Source organism: Gavialis gangeticus, unplaced genomic scaffold, assembly GCF_001723915.1.
Source record: "Gavialis gangeticus isolate Ggan-Ray unplaced genomic scaffold, GavGan_comp1, whole genome shotgun sequence".
In the NCBI taxonomy this organism is placed as follows: domain Eukaryota; kingdom Metazoa; phylum Chordata; order Crocodylia; family Gavialidae; genus Gavialis; species Gavialis gangeticus.
In genome coordinates this window covers 50,865,595-50,887,800 of record NW_017729022.1, presented here as the reverse complement: position 1 = coordinate 50,887,800, position 22,206 = coordinate 50,865,595, and the positions used below count along the sequence as shown (strand labels likewise).

Below are 22,206 nucleotides of genomic sequence, written 5' to 3'. Positions count from 1 at the left end.
CTCCCTTGAGGAGCAACCACTCTTCTTGAAATCCCCTCTCCCTGGGGTCATGGTCCCTTAGGGCCTGACTGACAAGCCTCCTGAGCTTGTCAAAGTCGGCTTTCCTGAAGTCAAGGACTTCTGTGTTGCTGACTGACTTGCCAGCTTTACGGCAGATGGTGAAGGTGATCAGCTCGTGATATTGGTTAGGCACCCCTAAGAGAATCTGTGCTTGTTAAAGGGATACCAGAACCTAAACAACAGTTCACTTGAAATTTAAGGGGATAAATTATTTCGCCAAGCTTTCAAAATAACTTTATTCTTTTTTGTTTGCTTTAGCTTTTTGTTCACTCATCCTTTTTGAACAAACAATACTGAAATGGTCCAGTCTTGGATCAGAGGCATGCAGGCAGGTGCGAAGATTTGGCTATTACCATCACTTCTCCATGGCAGCACTAGGAGAGCTACCACCACTGAAGCCCCATATCCATAAGCTAGGTCTGGCCTGTGCCATAGATGGTTGACCCCTGGCTTATTCTGTTATGTGTATTCTAGTTCAAGAAAGAAACACTTGTTCTAGTGTGGCAGGGCACTTAAGGTGCTGCCACTTTAAGAGGTCAGGCAGTGTGTGGAGCTGCTGGCAGGTAGGGGCCAGGGCTAATTGTGGAGTGAGCTAATCCAGGGAGCCAGCTGAAGAGGTTAGGCCTGATAAAGGGAGTCATGTGACTCAGGAGGAGGGCTGAGCTTAGAGCAGGTATAAGCCCAGGCCCTGAGAGTAACATCTTGGAGGCTGCTGGGTGAACATCTACAATGCAGGGTGGCTGCAGCTCTGAGTGGACTCCTAGAATCATAGAAATTTCAGGCTGGAAGGGACAATCCCCCAACTAAATGATCCCAGCCAAGGCTTTGTCTAGCCAGGTCTTAAACTCCAAGGATGAAGAGTCCATAACCTCTCCGGGTAGCCTGTTCCAGTGTTTTACTACCCTCCTTCTGAGAGAATTCTGCCTAATATCTAACCTAAATTTCTATTGCTGCAACTTGAGACCGTTTTTCCTTGTTCTGTTATCTGCCACCACTGAGAGCAGTTTAGCTTCGTCCGCTCTAGAACCACCCCCCCCAGGTAGTTTGAAGCCGGCTATTAAATCCCCTCTGTCTTCTCCTCTTCAGACTAAGTAAGCCCAGTTCCCTCAGCCTCTCAAGTCATTTTCCCCAGCCCCCACCATTTTCATTGCCCTCTGATGGACTCTCCAATTTGTCTACATGCTTTCTATAGTGGGGGGCCCAAAACTGAACACAATAGGCCAGATGTACTTCACCAGTGCTGAACAGAGGGGAATAGTCACTTCCCTTGACCTGCTAGCAACACTCCTACCAATGCAGCCCAGTATGCTATTAGGCTTCTTGACGACAAGGGCATACTGGTTCATATTCAGCTTATTGTCCACTGTAACCCCCAGGTCCTTTTCTGCAGGGCTGCTGCCCAGCCAGTCAGCCCCCAGCCTGCACTAGTGCATGGCATTGTTCTGTCGTAAGTACAGGACTTTGCACTTGTCCTTGTTGAACCTCATGAGATTACTTTTGGTCCAATCCTCCAATTTGTCTAGGTCACTCTGAATCCTAGCCCTGCCTTTAGCGTATCTACTAATCCCCTCAGCTTGGTGTCATCTGCAAACTTGGTCAGGGTGTACTCTATGCCATCTTCTAGGTTGTTGATGAAGATACTGAACAAAAGCCACCCCAGGACCGACCCTGGGCCACTCCACTTGATGCTGACTGTCAGCTAGACATTGACCCATTGATTACCACCCTCTGAACCTAATGGTCTAGCCAGTTTTTTGTATCCACCTTACAGGCTATTTATCCAGCCTGTACTTCCTTAGCTTGCCTGCAAGAATGTTGTGGGAGACTATCAAAAGCTATGCTAAAATCAAGGTATACCACTGGTCTCCCCGCATCCACAGAGCCCATAGAAGGCAATCAAGTTGGGCAGGTATGGCTTGCCCTTGGTGCATCCAGGCTGACTGTTCCTAATCACCTTCTCCTCCAAGTGCTTAGAAATTGATTCCTTGGGGATCTGTCCCATGACTTTTTCCCAGGGACATCTGAAGCAGTCTGTAGGTTTGGGAAGGGACTAACAGGGTAGAGGAGGTTCTTGGGGACCTAGTGTAGGGTCTAGAGCCCTGAGAGAGGGGCTGACTACATGGGAGGCCTATTTAGGGTTTTAAGTGAGCCTAAAAAGAGGGGTTGTTTGAGACCTATTGATGGGTCTAGGTAAACCCAGTGAGAGGGATTGGGTTTCTGCGACCTGCAGAGGGCTGTGGGTGAGCCCAGGGAGAGAGAGAGGTGGAGAGTGAGAGGTTCATAGAGAGGGTCTGAGTGGGCAGACCCATAGGTGAGAGAAGGCTGACAGCAGAGGACTAACTCTTGAAGTTTCAGCTGGCCTATGCGGGGCCAAAAGATTGAAATGGGCCACAGCAGAAACTGCCAGAGCCAGGGGAGCCTGAAGACCACAGCTGGCCCAACACAGGGACAGAGCCTTGGAAGGGACAAGCCAAAGTTCCATGTGTGGCCGTAGCTAAGAAGATGGGGTTAAGGGGCATATGGCCCAGGATGAAGATGGCTGATGCAGGGCCATCTAAGGAGGCAGGCTGAAGAGTTGGGGCTCAGAGGTGAGATTGAGCCAGGGCCAGGATGCCCAGAGGTCTGCAGCCCAGGAAGGGCATACAACATCAGTGGGGAGCCTAAGAGGGCCAGAATAGTTAGATCAGGAAGGCCTGAAGCTGGTCCTGGATAAGATCTGAAACTGTACCCTACTGGGGCTGGCTAGCATGGCAGAGCTGCTTGTGGCAGGGCAGCCTCCATGAAATGCCATGTGTGGGCCCCCCCTCGGGAAAGACAACAAAGGGGTACCTGAAAGGCTCAGCTCCCATTGCCTTGTGGGCTACCTTATGGTCCCACACCCTGACAGAAAAGGAAGGAAAGAGTGGGACCAGAAGAGTTCAGAGGCTCAGAGTGACCAGGAATAGAGTAGGACCAGAAAGGTCCAGTGTCCCAGGAAGAGGCAAGAGAGAGAGGGGCACCTGTGGAGTCTGGAAGAGACCAAGGGGTCTGGCAGTTCAGGGAGGGGCTGAGGAAGAGACTGAGGCACTTAAGGGTCCAGGTGGGGACTGGGTGAGATACTGAGGCATCTGGCAGTTCAAAGAGGGGATGAGTGAAAAACCAAGGGGTCTGAGGGACCCAACGGGATGTGTGGGAAACCAAGGGTTCTGAGGGCTCACACAGGTGTTGAGAGTGTGAAGTAAGAATGTCAAGGCTTCTGTGAGGCTTGGGGCTGGTGTAGGAGTGGAATGGAGCCAAGCAATTGGCCCATACAGCCTTGACCCCAACCCTGGTGATTATTGCTATAAGACCAGGACAGCCTTCTGCATTCTTAATTAACCATTTGACATCAAGGTATGGCAGGCGAGAGGGGTGACCTGCCCATAGTGCAGGGTAAAAAGTTGGTTTTTTTGGCTCCAGGAACTTTATAGCCACCCCTGGAGATAATACCACATCACACTAAGGATGTACACTATGGGCACTTTGCTTATTTTAAATTGCCATATGACCTGAACCCATCCAGTGTACTGTGTTTACACATAAGCCAAGGACCATTGGACCTGGTCAGAATTTATACTGGGGATCTACATGGAGGAGAAACGTTTCATCCTTGTTGAGTGGTAGTGTAGTGCTAGAGCACTTGGACTAGGACTTGGGGAAACCTGGGATCTTTTTGTTCTGCCTGTTGTGACTTGCCATGGTTCACTTTGAAAACTACTTCCTTTTATCTTCATTTCTGCATCTGTGGAATGGGGATAAGTGGTACTGATTCTTACTATGAAGCACTTTGTACTTTACATCTGTAGAAGTCAAAGTAGAGCTAGTTTAATAAAACCTAGATTGCTTCAAGAAATGGCTGTGTAATTAGATGAGATTTGAAATGTTTTTACTTGTCACTGAAGATCCCATTTAGGGGTTTTTTTCCCCCAAAATTAGAGGTAATAATTCTGGTGACTTTAATCAGATTCTATTAACAGTAATTAAATTCTGTCTTCCTAAACCAAAACTGGTCCTACAATTCCACCTAGAAAAAACTTTCACATTTTGTTAATTGGAGTATTTCAGTGTTTTACTACAGGGCTTTACTTGTAAAGTATAGGATCCTTGAGGACAAAAGAGCATGATTTATAAATACAGTAGAAATATACTAAGTGTGTATAAAATTATGCTTACCAATCCTAAGCAACTGTATACTTTCAATATGTTGCTGCTTGCACAATAAATCAGTACAGTATTATAAATCCAACTAAAATATGCATATAGTGAATGTACAGGTTGGGCATAAATATTAAATCTCAGTTACCTGATTCACTCAGTTTTTTGTTAAAGTACAGTGTGTGTGTGTGTGTGTGTGTGTGTAATTACTAAAAACAACCCTACTCCCACCCCCTTGAATTTTAGGTTTAATCCACAGGATCAGCATATAGTAAACTGCAGTTACTTGGCTTATCTGTGTCAGCAGAAAAAAGGGCAGGTTAAATTAACTCTGCTGGAATCTGAGTTCTTGGAAGACCTTGCAGGTTGTACTTTGTTTGCTTCCAATAGCCTCTTGGCTGCTGTCATACCCTATCCTGTTATTGGAACTTTCAACTATATTGCGTATTAGCTCTTTCTCCTAAAACGTGAAAAGGTTATGACTTTAGTGTCAGTATAGTTACTACCACTTTCTCTCCAGTTTGCCACATCCTGATGTCTTTCTGTTCTAGTTATTTTTAAAATTAATCTTTTCTTCAGTCATGTCTCCTTCTTAGTGTCTGCATTGGCTCTCAGTATTTCTGTATGAAACCCAAGCTTTTCTTTGTATTCTAAATGTCTCCAATTTCATTCTGGCCTCTTTTTTTGGTCCTTGTCACCTTCCAGTCCCACCTTTTGCTTCCTTATTTTCCACTGTCTGGAACAGCATGTCAGTTTTTACTGAAGAGACAACAGCACTTTATTTTGAATTCAGTACTTCCTTGATGTACACAATACTATGAATCACTTTAACTGCATGGCCAATCTCTAGTGTCTCTTTCCCCAGCTTATTTTCACTACTTGTTTATCATTTATGGTAACATTTAAAAAAAAAACATAATGGGGTTTCTATGTAAAATCAATGTTACTTGCATTAAATAGGTTGAAAATCTGTTTAATTGATGGATCTCAAAATTGTAAAAGAGGAATTTGCATCATCTGGGGGTATTTCTAATGAGGTCCCACAAGGATCTGTTAGCCTAATGCCAGAGATGCTCACCCCCAGCTCGCAAGCTGGATCTGGCCCACAGTGCCATGTCATCTGCCCGGTGGGTCCAAAAACTTGGTGGCAGGGAGTGGTGGTACCATTTACTTGCTGTCATATTTCCAGACTCATGAGCTCCAGGCTCTGTGTTGGATTAGGCACCCAATCCCAGTGTGCAGGCCAGGCAGGGGCAGCACTAGGGCCAAATCCTGGTGGGTGGCAGCAGAGAAGGGATGGGGCCTGAATCTAGTTTGTGGAGCATTATCTGGCCCACCAACTGTCCCCGAGGCACTTATCTAGTCTATGGGACCAGAAGGTTGAGCACCACTGCCTAATGCCATTAACTAATTTGCAATGAAATGGGAGAAAAAATAATTTATGGTCATGTTTGCAGATAATGCTGAAATTGGTAGAGTATTAACTGTCAGCTTCATTTTATAAAATAATCTGGACTTCTTCATAAACTGAGTTCACTCAAACATGTGTTGGCAGCTAAATGCCAGGTAGTACTTTTGCATAATAGACTAGCTTAATAGTCTTAATAGCTGATTCAGAAGAGAAGCTGCAGGGAATTTTAGATAAAATTATTGGTGAAAGTGAGAAGAAGGATTTAAGTATCAACTGTAGAAAAACAGAATGCATGGTAATTACAAAGAAGATCATTCCTATATGCAGCGACAAAAAGGAAAAGGAACAGATAAGATTGGTCAATAAATTTTAACTACTTGGGAAGCTGAATAACTTCAGATGGTAAATGTGATCATGAAATAAAGTGGAGATTAAGGATGACAAAAGAAGCACTTCTGAAAATGAATAAGATATTGAGAAATAGTAATATTTCTATGGAGCTGAAGTTAAGAGTTTTGGATTGCTATGTTATACCAGTCCTTGTGTATGCATCAGAATGCTGGACAATATCATCAAATATGGAAAAGAGAATTAAAACAAGTGAGATCTGGTTCTTAATGCGCATCTTGAAGGTGTGTTGGACAAGTCACACTTCAAGTGAAGATATCTTTTTAAGAGCAGGCTGCAGGAGGAAGCTGCTTATTAACATCAGAAAGAAACAGTTGGAATTTCTCAGGCCCATTATAAGGAGAGGAAATTGAAAGTCTGGTTGTAACTAGAAAGACTGAAGGAAAGAGAGATCATGGAAGACGGAGGTTGACTTACGGCAAGAGTCTGTCTAAACGGATTAATGCATCAACTCTGGAAATTCTGTATGCCTCAGAGATCTGTGGACAACTATGGTCACCAATGTCCTGTTTGGATATGGTACCTAGAGAGAGTACTTCTAGAAATAAAGAATGCAAGTCAAATAAAATGGAAAAATACTTTATTGAAGTACTGACTTTTTAAGAAAAGAACTTCAAGGTTATGAGGAATAATAAACTGCAGATGAGCTCTGTGGCAAGAATATCTAGGAGCTGATGCAAATGTTGGCACATAAGAAATAGGAAAGGGGTGGGGAGGGCATAAATGAGAGACCAGCACTGGGATACTATATTCATTTCTTACTTCCATGTTCCAGAAAGACTGTTAAATTAGAAATAATTCAGAAAAGTGTTACAAAAATAAATCTAGGTATGGAAAATCTGTTTTATATAGTGCAAGATTAGAGCTCAGTCTTCAGTTTGTCCAAGACAAAGTTTCATCCAGGTGACTATTGCAGCTTGCAAGCACCTATATGAAAAGAGGATTTTGGATATTGTATTTTACCTAAATCCAAGACTGCTTGGAATTTTAAGATGACTTCCAGAGTTTCTATATGTGGAAAATTATTGGGGGGGGGGGTCATCTTAAATTCATTCCCCCTCTCGCTGTGGCAGGGAAATCAGCAGCAGTGTGAGGAGGTAAGGAGGGGATGGGTAGCCTGACTCCTTGTACCACAGTGCCTTGTGCCCTTCTCTCCCTTAGCTGCCCCTTTTTACTGAATGCTGTGGCTCTGGCCCTGACCCTACAGATATAGACCTCTTAAAAATTATCTGTTTATTAATTTTTGATCCAGTAAGCAGATACTTTAACTTTTGTCAAGAGCTTTCATGGCTTTGTTTTTCCTTTGTCTGTAGTAAAATTCAAGATTTTTTTTTTTCTCCAGTTTGATCTCTTCAGTTAATATTCTAAATGATTTCAAGTTCTCGATTTTCAGTAAAGGTCAGTAATCCAAAATTCACTATTTCCAAGTCCTGTTCAGCATTTGAGTCTATCTGGATCAGATGCCTATAATATAACCACATTGTCCATTCAAGTAGACTTTCTCTTCTCTTTCATTTGTTGGGGGAGATGACCTTGACTCTTGAATGAACAATAGTATCAGATTGAAATAGAAAGGAGGTTAATGTGAATGAGCAGGACAACTGCCGGTATTTTAAGTAGTAAACCAGCTAAAAAATAATGCGATTTGCAAGGTATTACAACCAAATGCTTTGCAGTTTGTTTTTCATCTTGGAGATGAAATGAATGGGAATGTAACTTTGATACCTGCTTAGTAGGTGGGGATCACATTTTCTGATTGTAAATACTTGTCTCTTTCCTCTGAAATGCTTTTAAGGTATCACAGTAAAGTAGCCATAATCATCATTTATCCTTGAAAAGGGGCTCTTTTTTTTTTTTTTTAATAAATGGGTTTGGTTTTTGAGAGATGTACTTTTAAGCCATTTATTATGAAATCAGAAAGCTGGTAGCATGTTAAGATAGATGGGTTTATTTTTAAACCAAACCTGTTTCCATGCTCCCAAGGAATCTAGAGCTTTTTTTTTTTTAATTTAAAAGTAGTAATGCAAAAATTAATGGGAAATTTCTTGCTAGAACTGATTTCCAATCTGAATATATATCTAGGAAGAAATGGTGTTGTGAAGATTAACCTGCAGTATGTTAAGGCAAGCACAGGAGATGAACAATGTGCCTGAATTGTATGTAGAGAAAGGTCAAACCTTGATAACACCTATAAAGAATTTCTTAACAAAAATATTCATAAACAAAATGAATGTGGTCTCTTATTAACCTTTTGTTCTTGGTTTTGGTTTCAATATGGCTATAAAAATAATTTTTAAAAGTAACCCCTATCTCTGTACAGTCAACAGCAGGAGCATCATTATTGGCAAATGCCTCACCTCTGACTCTCATGACATCACCACTGTCCGTAACCAATCAGAATGTGACGTCTGCACCATTGACTCCTTTTGGGATGCTGGGTGGCCTTGTTCCTGTGACCGTTCCCTTCCAGTTTCCCTTGGAGCTACTTGGCTTTGGGGCAGACACAGCTGGAGTGACAACCACCTCGGGATCTACCTCAGCGGCTTTCCACCACAGCCTAACTCAGAGTAAGTGTGGCTAGTTTATTCATGTTGCAGTGTAAATCAGGGGCAACTACATCATTTGCTGCATGCAATCTGAAACTGGGAAGGGAAGTGATAGAAGCAGCACTGCTTGAGTAACTCAACTGGTTTGGGCAATGAGCTATAGTGTGTATAATTATAGGAAACATGATTTTTCAAAGGCAGAGACAGTGTGATCTGTTAAGTTTTTAGATGATTCTACAAATGTTATCACAGTCTACTTTCCTAGAAAACTGATGGTATTACCAACTTAATAGTGCTTAAATGGAATTCAGCTGCTTATACTAATTTGTCCCTCCTTTTTAAAAAGAGAATCAAATTATAGAATCCTCTAGGTTCTACAAAACAAATTTCAGGACGTACTCGGGTCTTGCAGTAACTGGTCAAACACTTTTTTGGTAATGGCTTGCACAGAGCTTATGATGCAGCAACTGCTTTTTTTTTTTTTTTTTAACTGTAAGAGAGAATATTGGCCAGGACAGGATTGGCTTTTTTTTTCCATTGAAAAAATCCCATTAGAATTGCGCCCTGGGCAACGCTGAAGATAATTGGACTTTTCTGTTAACAAAACAGTCCAAAGTATTTTATCTCTAACAGTGTAACTTGTTCTGATATGTATCTAATTATTTTCAAAAGTACAGAGGGGTGAAGAAATTAGAGGCCACTACCTTTGCTATAAGGAGATTTAGTGTCCTTTGAACCACAACTCCTGTTTCTGTCTCTTTCACTTCCTTCAGATTTATTGAAGGGTTTACAGCCAGGTGCTCAGCATGCAGCGACGCTGTCCCATTCACCTCTGCCTGCTCACTTGCAGCAAACTTATACAGGTAAGGAAATTGTACTCCCCTTTCCTTTTTCAAACTAAAACTCTGGTGATGTCTATACCATTTCAAGGCACCAAGAGTTGGCATTTGCAGAGCTACCACAGGACATCTGTGCATGTCCTCTGCCTTGTGCCATATAGACATACCCCAGAAAGCCAGATTCTCCGTTCAGCCCTTGATTGGAATGCACTCTAGCCTCTTTGCTGGGAATCAGATTGAGTTTGCCATGGAGAAGATGAAGACTGCAAAGGCTGTCCTAATGGCAAGTGATGACCGAGCTGTTGCAATAATACACATTGAAGCAGAATGGTGCAGGTCTTATGCCCAAATTGCATATACCATTGCCTGAGTGTCAAAAATTTTAGAACAAATATGCTTTATAGCCTTGGAAGCTAAAGATCCAAGACTGCTAATTGTATTATGAGTGATCTAATGAAAAAAAAAGTTACCCAGTAAACTTTCCTTTATGAGTTGCAAGTTAAATGGGAGGGTTCCTTGGCTTCTCTTTCCCCTTCCATTCTCCAGGATCTTCCCTTTGGAAGTTTTCGTTATTTTGAACTACATATATATATTTTCAGTGCCTCACTACATCCAACACTGTCAGCTATTCCTGAAGATCTTATTCCCGCTGAGGCATGCAGAATGGTCTAGAGTACTGGTTCTCTCCACTTTCTTTTTTAGTTTGTGAACCCAATATGAATATGGAATGATTTTTTCAACCAAAAAATTGTGGGATTTGTCACGGAGTGTGGCTCAAATGTAGTTCTAGGGTGATAGAGCTGGGTTTTCCAAATAGGTTTGCAACCTATCTTCAATAGAATTGTTTTAAAAAATTTGTAGCAGAGTTCTGTTCTTATGCTTGCTGTACAAGAGTAAAGACACCACAGTATTTTTATGGCCACATGTTTTACTTTCTCAGTGACAACATAATTACTACTTGCAGACAGAGTAGTTTCTTCAGTGCTATTTCATATAAAATAAATTGTAAGTCACTGAAAGGAGCCCTCTGCCCCATGAAGGCATCACACTTTGTGATTGATGGACAGGATGTTTAATTTTTTTAGTCATTTAGCAGCCTAAAACAAAACATTACCAGTCTTCGGTACAACGAAGCACGTCCACTTACTGCAGGATACAGTCCATATTTTCTTATTGTATATTCCCACTGGCTATAGGAACGCACACATGGAGGGAACCCATTCAAAATGCTGTTCAGAATTTTGCACTGCAGATGTTTTATATTGCATCTCTCATAATCAGATGAAACTTTGATGCCTCTTTCTTTGTTCTTTTATCCCACCCTTCCCCAACCCCTTGTTTTCTCCAAACCCCAGATGGAGGCCAAAGCAAAGGGGACACTAAACTACAGCGGAAAACCCAGTGACTTCTGGATGAACAAGGGAGCTGAAGTAGTTCTGATTGGCTGATGGAATTTGCCCAGTTGGGAAAGTGCTTACATGGTCACAGGGCTGCTGTATTTGTCAATGTTTACATACTCCGATCCCAAGCACTGTGGTGAGAAGAAGAAAAAGAAAACAGTACTTGATCAAAAAGAGAAGGAAAAGGAGGATGGTCCTTCCTGGTCATGCAGACTGGTCATAGTTGGATTTTTGCCGTAAAGAAACCAATCTTTTTTTATCCACTCTGATTGGCTCTAAAAAAAATGTTAGTTGTCAAACCCACAGCGGCACAAAGTTTACTTTCTGGGTAATGTCCAGTGATGAGGAAGCACAAGGGAAGCTGGAGTAGATTTCTCCATCCAGTTTTGGGGCTGGGGTCATCCACTCAGCAAGAGCAGGATGCTAGTAAGAGTATGCATCAGTCCTGAACATACTGTATGGCTGCAGACTAGAGGTGGTTTCTGCTTGGATGGTCTGTGGAGTAAATAAGAAACTTCCTTATGGATACAAACAAAGCTTCTGATTTGAACGTTTGTCCAACATTACCTCTTTGGAAGAGCGTAGCAAATACAGGCTCTGAGTTTTGTGGGGCCTCTGCTAACGCAGTTTCATTAATCCCCAGACAACTCCCTTTCAAAGTGATATTCATGGTAGAGAGGCAAGAGAAGAATTAAGGGGGATCCTAGTAATCCCTGGGATATTTTAGCATAGAATAGAGTGTATGTCGGGGTAGAATATATCTCCTTACAGAAAAGGAAGAAAAATGTTGTTCGTTTAGCTTGAGAGCTCTTCTCAGACCTTTTTTTGGAAGATGGACACTCTGGTTTTCCACCCTTATAAATTTGCTTCACTTCTTCAATTGGTTCCTTGAGCTTCTCTGCTATTATTAAAGTGAAGAAACACCCAGTTCTCATCCTTTTTAAACCCAAGGTCAATTCCTCATCTTCTGGATTTACTTCCTCTTTCATACAAGTATTCCCAAAAGCCACACACCACAGTAACCCATCAGCTAAGGAGAGCTGGATGTGACTTATTTCAGAGACAAGTTAATACTGCTTCAGGCATTAGCCAAAGAGGAGTCGTTCAAAAGCGACCTCGGGTGCCTTCTCTTCCTGGGGCTGAATGCATTGTCTCTCCAGCATTCCTAGCCCCTGCTGGCCTGGGGAGCTCATGGCCTGAACTCTTTCCTGCTTGGTAACTCAGGATTGCAAGGCTGGCTTTCCTTTTTGGATAGCAATATCTTGGGTGGTTCATTTGTACATTTAGGAAATATTCAGCACAAATTGCACTTTCAGCAGTAGGACAGAGGAGGTTCTTAGGTCAAAACTTTACTGTTGTGTCTTTTTTTTCTGTGAAAGGTAAGATAAGCATGGCAGGAATTGGAGTAAAAAGGTTTTCAGGATCACTGAAGCTAGAACATCAGTCCCTGATCTGATGCCCTTTCTCTTTCAAACCTAAAATGTCACTGTGACCAGAGATACTGAAATTTCTAGTCTGTTTTGTGCATGCATGCACACGCGCGCTCCCTCTCTCTCTCTCTCATAGTTATGATCTGAGATTGAACCTGTAATTACTTATTGCCTCACCTGCCCAGTACAGACTTTGGTCCCTGGATATTAAATCTCTTGATACTTTTTGCTATACTAACTTTTAGTTTTCAATTCCCTTTGACATGCGTGAATTATTTTTCTTACAAAGACCAGACAACATTTTTTCTACTTAGATCTCACTTTAATTTTATATATAAATATATATATATATATATAAACAATAACTTAAAGTAATATATTGTGTATATAGTATAAAAGGAATGTTGGGTTGAGCCCAATGATAAATGTTTTTGCACAAAACTTTTGTGAAAAATAGCCTGAATCCTCCTAGTCAGATGAAAATTCTCCAGAGTATAGAATACCATAAATTATTCAGAAGGTACTATACAAGTTGTGCTTTTTGTTTTATCTTTTTCCCCAGAAGGGGATAAAGAAAGAAGACATTTTCAAGCCAGAAATTTTTTGATGAGGTATTAACTCTGAGTTGTCTAATATATCACATACTTTTTAATAATGCATGTAGCAGGGGAATTGCAGTGGACAACTATCATACAGCAATATGTGGAAACAACCACCCTACCCCAAAAGAGCTCTACCCTCTTCTGTAGTTCCTTCATCATGGTGTCTCATTTAAATTGCTGTCCTTCACTTTTGCATTCTGACATGAGATTCTAGATCTGATAAAAGGTACACAGTTGGAAGTCCTAGAGTTTGAAGGCTTTTATCCTAACAGCACAGATGGTGACAGCACAAATTTCCTTTGCCCCACCTCAAGTGTGCCTCATCTTTAATCAGGAGGGTTATCTCTTGAGTGTAAAAGGTAATTTAGTTTCCATGGGCCATTCAGTTTTAGTCCTGTTAGCAGTCTTGACAAGGAAGAACACGGGTTAGCGTGAGTTATAGACTTGGGCAGTATGATGGGAAACAATATGGAGATTACAAACTTTCTTCCTATAGTCTATTGAAACTACACCCAGAGGATAACTATTTTCATTCACTACCAGCCTGGATTACTTTGGAACCAGTAAAGTATTCTCCACTTGCTTAACCCAGCAAAGCCAGGTCAAAAAGTAACTCTTGAGTGATTCCCAGGATCTTTGCAGAAAGAGGGGGAGCATGAGCAGGATGGAAAGTGAAGGATATTTGTGACATCCTGATGCAAAATTAGGTAACACCCGTCCTGCAGCATCTTGTTTAAGCTGTTTTTTTTCCCAAGAGTCTTACTACTTTTTAAGGGCCTTTGATAATATATATATATATAATGTAAACTGTTGTATGTATTAAATAACCCTCAGTATTCACAAGCAATAAGAAAGCCAGTAGAGCTGTCTTTCTGGGCAGCAGGGCTGAACTTTGGTTTGGGGGCTGAATGTGAGCTGATGTCAAGTTCACTCAGCCTCAAACAGATGCAAGCAATAATTTCAAACACAGGTTTTAGAAGTTAACTCCCTTTGGGTAATGCCTTCTGCTACATGATCCAAAGCCCCAATAGACATAGCAATTTTAAATCCTCTTCGAGATTTGAAAAGTATAGAAAGGAGCCAGGCTAGATGAAGCACAGGCTGCAAGACTTCTGATCAATTTGGATCATTATAGCAGTGTTCTCTCCCCCAGAAGGATGTTGATGGCCTAAATCATTATTTCATCCAGCATTTTAGCTCAAGAAGATTAATGAATATTGTTGAGTAACCAAGTCACAGGTGTGGATGCTGTGGGTTTAACATCTGTTTTCAGCTAATCAGAAGTGACTTCTAATTATCAGAGTTCTGCTTCCTGTCTGAATCCAGTCAAAGCTGTCATATTTTGGGTGGGGCCAGGCACCTGGGCCTTGTTCCCCTCAACCACTCCAGCCACCTGACCCTTCCTCCACCTTCTTCTCCACTTGGTCCGAGATGAGGACATGAAAGCAGAGAAATCCTGCAACTCTCCCAAGCTGCCATCAATTGTGTGAACCATAACCCTCTGGGGGTCACCTTTTAGGACTCCAACTAACTTTACCACATTTGCTGCTACATTCATAAAATGAACTTTTGGCTGTATTTATTAGCATTTTAATCTAGTTTACAGTTCTTTTTTTGGAATAGGTTTTGCCCATGGGTGGATTAGAAATGGGGTGGTGCTTTCTGGGTTTTGGGGTTTTGTTTTTTTTTGCTTTGAGTGCATTGTTTAAGGCACAGTGGTCCCTTTTTTATTATTTTTGGTTGTGAACTTTTTTTGGGAATGGAATTGCAGGAAAAAGCAAAACCTGTAGTCAAGCTAAGCTCTGGAAGGTTTCCACCCAGGTCTCCAGTTCCTGGCTTTGTACTTAGGTGGGGTCAGAATAGGGACACTTGCTGTTTCTGTTAAATGAACCAGAAGGTAAAAGCAGTAGGTAAATGACTGGCTAATTAACACTTTATGCAACTTTAATTTTGTAGAAGCTTGTAAAAAAAGTTGGTAGGTTCTGATTGGTCCTAGCTCTGGTGAAATGGCTGTTACCCCTCCAAGAGTTACTTGATTCAGGCCTTTGTCCTTTGTTTAAGTGCCTTTTCTTTATTTTATTACCTTCCTCTTCCCCCCCCCCCCAACTCTCCCTCCTTTAAACTGTTCTCAGAGATCCTAAAGTGCTGAGGAGGCATTTGGGAGGAAAAAAAATCTTAAACTTGCCAAGATGACTTTATGCTGTTAAACTATTTTCCCTTTTGTATAAAGTGTGTAACGTGTATGTAATGTTACAGCTGCTGTACCATGGCATTCATTCTGTATGTTCCCTGATGCACACAACAGCATTCTTAAGAATCCTGTTTTTTCCACTCTGTTCTCTACTGGCTTTATGACACATCTTACTTATGGAAAGTGAAAATTTGCACCTGAATGACAGTATAGCATGTGTGAGAGAGAGAGAGAGAAAAGAGGTGGTTAGAAGGAAAGGGACTTGATATGTTTCCCTCTGAAGATGTAAATTTTGAATCTTGCGTGGGTCATGAGTTAAGTTTATTTGATGGTTCCAATCTGCCTACATGTAAATATTAAACCACCTCACACACTCACCATTTGGCACACTTTCCCACAATTGATGGCCCTTTTAAATAGAATAGACTTGGCTAAAATAGGTTGCAGTAATCCTGAATTGAGCTGTATTGCAGGAGAGAGACCTCTTATGGCGTTACTCGCATCTGCCCTGCTCTAGGTATTGCTAGGAATCTTGCTTGAATTCACCAAAGTTGTTACAACTTCCCATACAATAGTTTATAAAGAGGGGTTTCCTTATCAAAGTAAAACCTTGCTATAATCCATAAATTGCCTACATGTGTCAAAATGTTTTCTCTCCAACTTTCAGCGAAGAGCTAGAGTTAGATCTCCATTAAGAGCTTTTCTTTATCAAAAGAATGACAGTACGCTAAGAGCAGCATAAAATAGTATCTTGACGGTGGTGATCAAATTAAATATTTCTATGCTTATTTAGCTATTATGTAATTGGCAAAACTAACATATGCAAGGGGGTGTGTAAGGATTTACTGCAAGTTTGAAAAGTTGTACCATACTCTGGAAATAATTAAACAAATTTGTCTAGTTTCCATATTTATAAAAATTTTTTCTAAGAAGTCTGATTGAAAAGTTGTCTAACATTGACTACAACCCCAAGATGCCCAATATCAGCATGATTAATATATAGTGATTCTGTGAGGTGCTTTTACTGGGTAGTGCCTTCATCTTGTTCTGGTTCCAGTGTGGGAAGACATCTTCTCTTCTAGAAACCAGATCAGGAATTGAATAGAGCTGGTCTCCCAAATCCTAGAACAAAGAGCAATACAGCAGATGGTCTCATCAGAAGAAATACCAGTTTCCTTGTCAGAGGAAACTTAAGTTTAACTGAACTGAAAGTCTGTTTGTTTTTTTTTGTAATATGTTTTTAATAAAAATGTCTATCTAAATCAGTGATCACTGCCAGCACAAAGCAGCCCTGTAGTTGGCTTACTCTGCCACTGAAAGATCAGCCTGCTTTTGTGCCATAAACCTTAAGGTTTTCTTTCTGCAATTCCTCACTTCTGTAACAGTCTTTTAGAACCAATGGTAGCTGAAGTAACATAGAAAAGGTCCTGGAGTTGCTCTAAGTTGCACTGAAAAAAACAGCCTGTCTTGCAGCTGCCCCAGAGTTCAGGGGACCACACAAACATGCTCTACAGTAGTGTTTATACCCTCCACACTAGTTCTGTGTTGGCTCTTGGCTGTAGCCAGGCATCAAAATCTGTACTTTAGTGTCCAGCTAATAAGTATAAAGCTATAGAGCAACTCATTAGAAAAGGGGATTTTTAAAAGTGTTCTATGTTTCTAGAATGGAAATTCAGTCCCATTTTCCCTTACCACCACCACCACCACAAGCATGTTGAGCAGTAAGCTAATCGTAAGTTTCTAATCTTAGTGAAAGAATCCAAAACAAATAGTGTATACTATCTTTCAAATAACTTCTGACAGCATTCAGTACTGAGGGCTTTTGACTCTGTGATATGTGCAGGCATATTCCAAAAGCAACCTTGGATGGGTATTCCTAACTGCCCCATGCCCAAAAAAAGGTGCAAGAAGGGAAGGACTGTTAACCAAACAAAATAACTTGGAAGGTACCACCAAGCTGAGTCAAACCCAGCAGCTGGTGAGACACCAAGAGCTTCTTTGGGACTGATTTAGTTTCCACCAATTGGGGGGGAAAAGGAATTTGTTTCTCAGCTTTTTCCAGATAAGGCCTTAGTTCAATTAGTAGTCATTAATATCAACTATGCAGATATAAGTATTCTTCTAAGTTCCAGTATTATGTACACTGCTGTCCCTGCTGTCCCATTAACAAATGTTAAACGTTTACCCAAAGAAATGTGGCATAATATTTTTTGAGGTCTGTACTAAAAAGGTTGGGTTTTTGTTTGTTTTTTTTTCAACATGAAGAATGAACTTTTGTATTTTAAAAGGAGGGGGAAAAAGAAACCCTTTCACTGGTACAAAGCCTAATGTCAAAATTATCGTGAAAAGTGCTTTAGGAGGGTGACTAAAATCTCCTATTCATTGATGGCAGGTTTGATCCTGAGAGCTTTTTAGATAGGTGCATGATATTCAGCTCTGCAGAACTGGACCAAGAAGCCACAGCAGTGCACGTCTAACATACCAGTTACATTGGGGGTTGGGGGAATAAATGTCCTTGCAACTGAAACAGGTTCAAGAAAGTCCAATGTCCAATTTGATGACTGTTTTTAACCAAGCAATCTTAGCTAATGGGTGGCTGGATCTCCATAAGTGGCATCTTCCCTGAATAAAAGATGAACAGTGATCCCTGTTTCTCTCTCATCAGCTCCTGTGTTGTACTTGTTACAGCAGAACAGTTTGGCTCGGAGTCAACTGCTACAGCAAGCATGTTTTAAAGTTAGTATTTCTAGTTTGCTATAGCAAGCAGTGCAGTTATGTTGCATATGTTCTCAAGATTTTATGCTGGGTTTAGATAGGAGCTGTTTTTAAAATACTTTGGGCTCTTGGTTTAAAATAGCAAGCTACATTACTCCTGTCCCCTTTCAAAAAGTCTCCGGAGAAATGTTGTATTTTAGCAGTTGAATTAGTCTCCCCCCCCCCAAGGGTGATGTTTAGAATGCATTTCATGGATTCACCCTTTGAATGCTGGCATTTTCTAGGCCACTAATCAAGCAGATTCCTACTTTAGGAGGGCATCTGTATAATTTTATAACTTGCGTAGAAAGATAAAAAGCACTGTGCTAAAACTCTTCCTTGTAAACAGACATTTGGGCCCCTTTACCACTGCCTAGTGAAGGGATTTGCTCCGACAACAGAGCTTCCAATCTTAAAAGCTGCTTTTACATCCATTTGCAACAAGTCCTCCCAGTGAAAGGGTTTAAGCAGAAGTATCCATTGTATTTGTTGTCACAATAAAATGCACATTTTTCCAATTTTGGAAAGTTAACCAGCTGAATTGTAGCTAGCTTACTGGTTCTCTTGAGAATGGAGGAAGCACTATAAAGTGAGGGACTTAAGGGGCCTTTTCATGGTTGCTTCCTGCCTGTTGGTGTCAAGTTTTAAATGAAAAATTGGCAAAGTGCTTATTTTGTCTCTAACTTAAATTCCTAAACCAAAACTGAACCAATACTCAGATCCTGCGTAGTCCTCCTTAATGTCAAGAAAGGGAATGTCCAATTCCTATGAGGTGGCAAATGTGCTAAAATAAGTTACTTTTTTTTTTCTAATTTTTTATTTTCATTTTGCCTAGCAAGAATTCATAGGAGGTCACCTTGTTCCTTTGTTACCTGCATATTTAAGAACATGGCGAAGAACCCTTGACTTAGTGACCTGGAGAAAATCCAAACAGCCATGTGCTCACTTGATCTCTCCAGACTACTCCACTGTATAATGTTCCCCGTGTGACAAGCATATACAGCTGCTCTCAAGGGGAGGGACCTGGATAACCAAATACAGCTACTTTTTGGTAACTAGCACAAATTACTTTGGCTTGGGTTTTTAGGGAGCTGTATTCCACTAACTTGAAGGGATACTGTATTTTAAACAAGTGACTTTTTTGATTGGTTTTTCTCTCCTTATAAAACTGGACCTGAATTACAAGTTTTGATTTTTTTCTTCATTTTGTAATAATCTCAGGACCTGAAAGATTGTAGCATTTAGTGTGTCTTAAAAATGATGTACTGTACCAGCCATGGATTTTGTAAATACACCCACCTCCCTCTTTGTATTTTAGTTTATTTTAAAGCATACGGCTCTTTGCCAGAGGAACTGGTGCCTGGTTAACTTCCATTGTGAACTAAAGTAAGAAAATGAGGGAGCTGCTGCCACAAAAGCTTGCACCATATATTGAACATATGCACCATATACTGTTGTGACACTTTTTTTTTAATAGAGGCTAGCCATTTTACTGGAAAGTCTGTGTCCCATGTCCCTGTTGCCCTCTCCCCTCCCCGCCGCATTCCCAGACATGGCTGACAAAGTTCTATCCACCAGGGAGACTCCTGATGTAAAGCTGGAGAGCTTTAATGCTTGATGTCTTCACTTCTTTCCAAATATTCAGGTTGACTGTCCTGCACTTTGCACACCAGGTCTGGTTCTGGACAAATCCATGTATCTGACATTCTGCAAGAATACCTGAAAAAAATTGTTTAATTACTCTTTATCAGAATTTCATTGATCAAAAAAAGATAGAGCAGAGATATGCAGAAGTTCATTCTCATAGATCTTTGTGGATTTACTGTACTGACCTTGCAAGATTTCAGGAAAGGTGTGTGTTTGTTTTCATTTTTCTTCCCTCCCTTCCCTCCCCCCCATATTTTAATAAATGGGGTGCAAAGATTTTCTGGCAACAGACTTGCTCTGAGATTCCAAGTGTAACTAGCAGACCTGTGTTCTACAGTAGGAGCCTTATTCAGTTCAGCGTAGACATTTCCTGTTCTTAATTGTGACAGGACTCTTTCATGAGTGTACTTTTTCTTTTTGTATGTGTTCTGTGTCTGTGCTGTATTAAATAAAGAGGAATGTACATATTAGCCATGTCTGTGTGGTTTTCATATAACTTCTCAGCATAATAAAGGTAGATATAAATTGTCTAATCTGAGCTTCCTTACTATAGTTTTCATTCCAAGTTGAGTTCCTTCAAAGCTCCAGCCCTTGGGTCAGTGATTTTCTTTTTTTTTTTTAAACTGGGGAGCTGGAGCATCCCAGACCCTTTGAAAGGTAATTCCAAAGTTTGAGGAGGTAAGCGCATAAGCCAGGCTCAGGCTTGTCCCTCTGCCTGGATAAGAACGTGGGCAGTGTCAGGCTGGGTCACATTAGTGGTCCATTTAGCCCAGGAGCCACTTTTGCTTACAGGCTCTCGACTGGTTCAGGGGGAGAAGGCAGTATTTTCTGCTCACTGTTGCCTTCTGGATCCCTTATTAACCTGTGACCTCCCTTCCCTGTTTTCTTTTTCCCAAGGAATTGGTTATGTCTGCGCTGGCCTTCGATGCAATGCAGAAACAGCACCCAACCAGCTACCTCTGTGTCCAGCTGCTTGCTACCCCTCTCCCCTGCTGCCAATAATGGTGGCAGCTTTTTTTAGGTCTGGGGGAATTGGAGCAGGGGTGAGGTCCCACATGGGCTGACTTGCCCTGGGCCCCGCACCCTTCTTGGGTGAGCTGTGCTCCCATCCCCTTCTGGCATCTGCCCATCTTAACAAAGCACTTCCTCTTTCTAGGTTTAAACCCACCACCTCATTTCACCAGCCACCTCTTGGTTGTAGTCAGCTGGTGAACAGGAACCACCCCCTTTCTACATGGCATGGGGTGCTTTGTTCTCTGCCCCTGCCAACCTGCCTGTTTTTTGCGGGGGTTATTTTACAAAATAGATAGATATATCTTGATAGATATATCTATATCCATCTCCAACACTGACAAGTGGTCCTTTTGGTTAACGTGGTAGCTTAAAGCACACTAAAAACCTGTTATACAGCTCATACTGCACAACCACATGTCCATGTACCTGTCTCCTGTTACCCCCCCCCACCACCACCACCACCACCACCACTGCCTTCTGAGGGTCTACTCCTTAAAGTCTGTACTGGACCCCTCTCCATCAGATGAGGTCTGCTATTACTTTCCCATTGTCCTCTTCTGCCTCCCTCTAGTGCCAGTACTTTTCACTTGGTCCTATTTTAATACAGTCCTCGACTGTGGGGGCTGAGTGGTTATTTATGAGGAAGCTGTGAAGTGGGGTGGGCCTCCCCGCCCACCGGCCCTGGAGGTAGCTAAATCCCACTAGGCTGCCGGCGAGAGGCACAGAGGCCGCCCGCTCGCAGGCCCGGGACCACACAACACACCTGCGCGCAACACCCTGTGCGCCGCCGCCCAGAGCCTGGCGGTGAGCCCGGGCGCACTGCGCCTGCGCGGTCCCAGGAGGCCACGCGCGTTCTTTGGCCATCAGCCAATCAGCGACCTTACAAACTCAGTCACGGGGTGAAGCTAGAGGCGGGGGCATGAGCACAAATAAGGAATCAGAGGCAAAGTTTATGCGGCAGCCCCAGTGGCCTAATGGATAAGGCATTGGCCTCCTAAGCCAGGGATTGTGGGTTCGAGTCCCATCTGGGGTGAGTTGCCTTTTTTTTTTTTTCCTCTCTTCCCTTCCTTTCCTATCTTCCCCTCTCCCTTGTAGCTCTTGCAGCCCTGCCTTTACCCCTAGCCCTCAGTCTGTCCCGCGAGAGGGCTTAGCTCTGCCCTTTAAGTGGTCGAGTCACATGGCGGCGCTTCCCCGACCTAGATCCCCACAGCGACACCCGCAGGACGTCCGCTCCACCCGCATCCGCCTTTCCCAGCCCTCGCTGCAGGCACTGGCCCCCCAAGCCGCGCGGGGGCGACCGCGGCCGGAGCGAGGCTGGGGCCCACGCGCTCCCACACGCTCGGCGCTCGACACCGCGCCCTAGCGCTCTCGGAACTCAGCGCTCTGCAGCCTAGGCCAAGCCTCCACCCCCCGTCTCCGCTCCCGCACGCGCTCGGTGCTCGGCTACCGATGCCTGCGTGGCGGGGCTGTCTCGGCGCTCCGCTGCTTTTCCTGGCGGCGCGGCCATGGCGGCGCTGGGTTCCCCACTCGCCACATTCCGCGGGCTCCTGCGCGAGCTGCGCTACGTCAGCGCTTGCGCTGAGCGGCACTCCCGCGATATGGCGGCCTACCGGCACGTGGTACAGGCCTTCCGCGCGCACCGGGTACGGCCGGCCGGCCAGGGCAGGGCGGGGCGGGGCGGGGCGGCCGGCCGGGGCGGGCGTGATGCGCTGTCCGTGTCCACAGGTGACG

The 22,206-nt window shown here is 42.7% G+C and overlaps 1 protein-coding gene and 1 non-coding gene across 2 annotated transcripts in view; both read left to right on the top strand.

The window, feature by feature from the left end:
* Positions 1–19,931, top strand: part of UBN2 (ubinuclein 2) — a gene marked incomplete at its 5' end in the record, with an annotated part of 101,886 nt that extends 81,955 nt beyond the window's left edge. The window contains 3 exons of the mRNA XM_019515797.1: positions 8,373–8,619; positions 9,372–9,461; positions 10,793–19,931. Of these exons, the coding sequence (XP_019371342.1) occupies positions 8,373–8,619; positions 9,372–9,461; positions 10,793–10,842 (387 nt within the window). The remainder of the gene's footprint in view (positions 1–8,372; positions 8,620–9,371; positions 9,462–10,792) is intronic.
* A 1,504-nt stretch (positions 19,932–21,435) lies between these two features.
* On the top strand, positions 21,436–21,508 carry TRNAR-CCU. The gene has a single exon. It is a non-coding gene; the product is annotated as a tRNA-Arg (tRNA).
* The last annotated feature ends 698 nt before the right edge of the window (positions 21,509–22,206 follow it).